The sequence below is a fragment of the Diabrotica undecimpunctata genome, chromosome 10 (assembly GCF_040954645.1).
Source record: "Diabrotica undecimpunctata isolate CICGRU chromosome 10, icDiaUnde3, whole genome shotgun sequence".
NCBI lineage: Eukaryota > Metazoa > Arthropoda > Insecta > Coleoptera > Chrysomelidae > Diabrotica > Diabrotica undecimpunctata.
Genome location: NC_092812.1, coordinates 70917334 through 70923507, shown reverse-complemented (window position 1 = coordinate 70923507; position 6174 = coordinate 70917334). Strand labels below are relative to the sequence as shown.

Genomic DNA, 6174 nt, shown 5'->3' with positions numbered 1-6174 from the left:
CGTTAAACGTAACTACTCCTACCATTCTCTCTTTCCAACCAATCATATTTAAAACTTTATGGCGTTGCAATATTATTCTAGATAACCAGTTAAATTTCAATTAGGTATTTCAAATTTTACAATGTCTCTATTGTTACGTTATCAGAACTCTCTAGCTAAAACTCCTTCCTTTGTTATGCTTACAGGAATCAAATGTCCTAAATAGACGTACTCATCTCCTAAGAGGTTGAAACATTCAAATATTTGTAAGGATTAAGTCATAACAGAAGAAATGAAAGTGTAGATATGAAAAGAAGAATTCAAGCAGGAAATAAAGCGTTCTACAGAAATAAAAAAATGTTTAGAGATAAGATGATAAGCAGAACACACAAAAATTAAAATCTACAAAACGACCATAAGAATAATAGTGGTGTATGCTTCAGAGACATTTACATTACCAGCAAGAGAAGAGCAACTATAGGTTTTTGAAAGAAAGATTATGAGAAAAATACTGGAACCAAAGAAGGAAAACCAAGAGGATGCAAAACAATAAATGAATCATGAAATACAAGAACGGATAGGTCAAGAGAACATAGTTAGTGCAATAAAATCACAGAGACTTAGATGGTATGGACACATAATGAGAAGGGAGAAGACCAATACATTAAGAGTTATAACGGAATGGATACCACCAAGTAAAAGAGTCAGAGTCAGATCTAAACTGAGATGAAAACAACAACTGGAAGAAGACTAGAAAAGTATGGAAATTAGAAATGTAGGAAGGACAAGTAAAGACAAAGAATACCGGAGAAAAGTAGTGGAAACAGTGAAGTCATACCATAAAATGTAAAACCAAATCCAGAATTTGATGATTCCCCACGCAAAAAGGATCTTCAAGTGAAAACAGCTTCAGCTTCCTTGGGAGCGTATAGCTTTACAAATTAACTTTACAAACCTTAATTTTAAAGGATTTTTTATGCTTTTTCAGTAAAATTGTATCACTTTTCCATATAATTTATCGGTCTTTATTCTTCACCTTTAGTATTTAAAATCAAATAGCGATCTTACATTGTTTATTTATTGTTTGTAAGTAAAAAATGAAGTTTAGTATTTTGCATATTTTGTTTATTACACATTGTTATTACCAAATTTATCAAAAGCAGTTGTTAGATACCTGTATCAAAGAGTGTCAAGGGATAATCGTTAGTTTCCTGGTCTATTATGACCAAACTCAGAATTAAACAAGAAATAACAAATTGTGTTTATTGAAAATGAAACTGAAGTTTCATTTGTCCAAAGTCTAATTATCATCTATATTTACATATTATACATATTACAATTGTTGTTCGATATAGATACCTACAATGTCTTATAAATACAAATTTCATCTGTTAATTTTTTACATAAAACTTAAATCCTAAGATTTTGACTAAAAACGGACCTGTCACCGTTAACACCTAAAATTCTTTGAAAGTTAAATGTTTTATTAGGGCCTACTTAGAAAAGATTATTGACAGTTAGCTCGAAGATTTCTGTGCGCAAGATGTTGCTTGCAGAAGTTCAATTACTGTTTCGAAATCTCAGAATTGTTATCAGGTATTGAGACGGTACTGTTTGTGAAATAAATTCCTTTGAAAAATGTGTCAAATGTTATACAGACGTGATCTTACGCTGTAGGAACTGATAATAAAAAGAGATGAGTAATATAGTTATGTACTGTTATTTTGTTGAAACTGTTTTTGAGATCATTGGTGGTCACATTCAGAATTAATTACTTTTAAACCCTACGCCGTTTTGTAATAGTTTCTCCATCTAGAAGTTGAATTGAAATATCGATATAGTGTAGATATATTTACTGTCGCATGTTTATTTATATTTTTTATGTCGCGATATTTTTTTTACAGCCTTCTGTCTTATAATCGGCTAGACTTATTTTCCGGGGACATGATTTTCTCTATCTTTTATATATTCGTTTTATATAAAATGTCCTCATCACTGGATATCTTTAACAAGATCTTTTATCTCCAGAGCCGTATTGATGGAATACTACAATAGAATTTTTTCTAACTACTAGTGGTTATATTTTCTTATTTATTTTTGTCTGTCTTCCTAGACAAAAATTAGCAGGAAGGTGAAGCATTCCTAAAAATGAACTAATGCAGGATATGCGGACAGACATAAAAATAAAGTAAAAGAGATGAGTCAGGATATGGCAGAACAAAGGAAAGAGCAAAAGAATCTTAGGGATGAGAACAAAGAACTTAAAGAATGTAATAAAAATCAACCACAGAACTATAAGAAAATTAAGAGAAATGCAGAAAACCATTTATTTGTTAGAAAAAGAAAAAGGAGAGAAAAACATAGTAGCACGACTTAAAAAGGGACTTAGAGGATCCTAAGGAAATAAAAAAGGAAATAACAGAATTCATAGATCGGTACCTGAGCATTTTTTTTCCTTTGGAGTTATATGACAAAATCAACACTGAGATATACAGGATTGGAGCCAAATTCTCCTTGCTGATAAATCGCTGTTCTGTTTGAAGTCTGGCCATGGCCGAGAGAGGGTTCGGAGACGGAGAAATAAAAGATATGCCGAAGCTTGTATGTTCCAGAGAAGAAAGTTTGGCGGTGACGGTGTCATGGTTTGGACTGGAATCTCATTTGCAACTCGAACTGAACTTATTTTCATCAATGGCTCCCTGAATGCTTACCGGTATATAGAGGATATTTTGTTAGAATCACTAGTTCCATTTGGTCCATTTATTAGGGACAATTTCGTCTTTATGCAAGATAATGCACGGCCGCATACTGCAAGAATCGTGACAAACTACTTGGGAGAAGTAGCAATTATTACTCTAGAATGGCCGGCCTATAGTCCTGATCTGAATATCATCGAACATCTTTGGGATGAACTTTATCGTAGGGTTAGAAGTCAACCAGGCTAGCGAGAAAGTCTTGCAGACCTTCAAAACATGCTTCGTAAAGAATATGAACGTATTTCTCAAGTTTTTATTCAAAATTTGTTTCTTTCCCTTCCAAATTTTAGACAATTTTGTGTAAGTCCACTCCAGTAATTTTTATTGTTTTTAATTCATTTCGATATTACACTATTTTTTTTTTGTAGCCTTCTAATTAAATAAATTATGCTAAGGAATCAAGCAGTAATGGCCATTTATTGTTTTAAAAATGAAAGATGTTGAGTATACAATATGAAACAGTGCATAAAACTTCCAATGAATCTGTATTTTTGGAAATTTATAGGGTGGCCACTTTTTTGCCAGTCAGTGTATATTTACGACTAACGGTTTTTGCGGAATGGTGCAAAAAGATAAAAAACATAAGAAAAACAAATTCAAAGAGATTCAGATTTAATCGATATGATATAGAAAAGTGGAAATAAAAAGAAAGTATATCAATAAAGGGCTATTAGCCCAGAAGGACGAAGAGAAACTAGGAATAGAGCAAGTGTGGCAAACTACAAGAGAGGCAATAACTATAGCAAATGATATAATTATTCCACAAAAGAGCCAAATGAAATCAGGGAAGAATTGGTTTGATGAAGAATGCCTTAAAATAGTAAAGAAAATGAAAAGTTTAATGCCATTAGCACTATCAAATAATAATGATGGTATGAACCCGAGTTACAGAGGTCAGAGAAGAATATTAAGAAAGGTATGTAGACGAAAGAAAAAAGAATATAATGATGCCATCTCCTGAAGTAAAATGTTTTGGAAGCAAACTGAGAGAACACCATTAGAGGTTAGAAAAATTAGGGTAGGGTCTTGGAATCTTAGAAACCGAACTTTTTCCTTACTTTCTTCTGTGTCAGTAATTCAAAATTATTACCACTCAGAATCCAAGAAGCAGAATTGGAATTACTAAAACCAACAGAAGCTTTCTTGAAAACTGCAAAAAAGTTACAGACTTACTAGGAGGGGAAAAGTTTAAACGTTTACGGTCTGCGTTTTGTGAATCTTTTGACACTAAATGCTAAACGTGTATTAGATTTATTTTATTTTTCATATTTCAATCTAAAATTAAGTTGTGGAATAACTAGATTAGGGTTGAAACCCTAAATCTCTTTCTTTTTATTTATATACCTACCTTACCGTGATCTAACCAGTATTTGTTTTAAAAAAAATGCTCAAAACGACCCCTGGGCGAGAAAAGTGCGACCCTTGTCCTAATCCCAAAATGCTTAGTATGATTAATCTTCCCAAAAAAAAATTACGTTGAAAAAAATGTTTGCGTAATCATAACAAATTGGTCGGTCAGACTGAGACAATCTTACACTAAATATTTAAAACAAAAAAGCTAGACTTACTAATACTTACTTCGTTTCTGGCTGCATGGACTAATCCTAAAACCAAAACAAAAAAATTACAAATCGAAGAGAAGAAAAAGTGTAGGATGAAGCCACTTGAAACAGTGGAACGAAATTTGATGTGGGAACGGGACACAAATACCCAAAATCTCGATCGAAGAAAACAGTTCGAATGAATATGTAATATATGTCCTGTGGTCTGTGAACTGTGTTTGTCATTTGTCATCTTAGTTTTAGTTAATGTCACATGTAATTGTCATGTTATTCATTCAAACAAAACAATGCTAATTTCTTGTATATTAAAACCTAGTTTATAAAGGTTTTGCATTTCATTACAATTTAATATACAAAGAAATATCAAATATGGATAAGCTACTACGACCAGACAGATTCGATGCAGATCCTAACTCTCCTAGATCGTCTCAAGAATGGATGCATTGGAAAGCTACCTTTGAAAACTTCATTTCCTCTGTGATTGATGTTTCAGAGGAGGAGAAATTCAAACTACTGGTAAATTACGTGAGCAACAATATCTATGAACTCATCTCTGATTGTAGAAAGTATTCTGAAGCCAAAAGTATTCTCGAAGCAGCTTTTGTTAAACCCAAAAATGAAATTTTTGCCAGACATATCCTAATGACAAAAAAACAACAAACTGGTGAAAATATAGGTCAATACGTTCAACATCTTAAAGTGCTTTCCAAAGACTGTAATTTTCTAGCCGTTTCTGCAGACCAAAATAGAGAAGATTATATAAGAGATTCTTTTATTAATGACATTATTTCTAATGACATAAGACAACGTTTACTAGAAAACAACACTATTACTCTGCAATATGCCATAGTGAAAGCCCAGTCTCTGGAGTCAGCTTCAAAACACTCTGAGGCTTATACAACTAATGTACAAATTATTAATGCAATTTCTTCCGAAACTAGAGAGCACACTAATTATACTTCTGCTGCTGTGAAAAGTTGGAAATGTTACTTTTGTGGATCAACTGAAAGGCATCCTCGTAGCCTATGCCCTGCTAGAGACAAAGTTTGTAAGAAATGCTCGAAAGTTGGACATTTTTCCAAGGTATGTAGGCTTCAGATGCCCAATTCAGTATCAGCTGCTGTTTTAGCTACTACTACATCTAGTTCCAATGTTAGAAATCTTGCTGCTGCCCCTTAATGCTTATCTAAAAGTGTTACTGAGATAAAGGTGAATGGAAATACAACTGAAAGTTTAATAGACACAGGTAGTTCTGAATCATATATCAGTAAGAATTATGCATTGTCTATAAACGTGAAAACATTTAGAAGTCATGCAAGCATAATAATGGCTTCAACAGCACTCAGAACGACTATCTCAGGACACTGCTTTGTTAATTTAGAAATAAACAAATATTCCTATAAAAATGTCAAATTATCAATAATTCAAGATTTATGTGCTGATGTAGTTATAGGTCATGACTTGCTTAAACAACATTCTTCTCTAGAAATCACTTTTACTGGCTCAAAAATGCCTTTAGTTATTGATCGTATAGATAACATTTGTAGTTTGGCATACTTAAATATAGAGCCACCCAAATTATTCTCCAATCTATCAAATGATTGCAAACCGAGGGCAACTAAATCAAGAAAATTTTCAACTGAAGATAGTAAATTCATATCTGACGAGATAGAGTATCTGCTATTGAATGGAATCATAAAATAAAGCAACAGGTCTTCCTTCTTGGCTAAGAGAAGCAGCAATACAAAAATCTGAAGCATCAAAATCAAAATAAAAGTTCTTATACACTAAATTCAATCAAACTTTTGGGTTATCAAATAGAAAATCAGACCTTAAAACCTGATCCTGAAAGACTTGAACCATTAAAGAAGTTACCC

General features: G+C 32.6%; 1 protein-coding gene across 1 annotated transcript; it reads left to right on the top strand.

Moving 5' to 3' along the window:
- Positions 1 to 4666: 4666 nt before the first annotated feature.
- LOC140451759 (uncharacterized) lies at positions 4667 to 5476 on the top strand. Its single transcript, XM_072545608.1, has one exon. The coding sequence runs from the start codon at positions 4667 to 4669 to the stop codon at positions 5474 to 5476; it is 810 nt and encodes a 269-aa protein (XP_072401709.1).
- The last annotated feature ends 698 nt before the right edge of the window (positions 5477 to 6174 follow it).

Coding starts and splice junctions, on each gene's coding strand:
- LOC140451759 (XM_072545608.1), top strand. CDS start 4,667: ATGGATAAGCTACTACGACCAGACAGATTCGATGCAGATCCTAACTCT.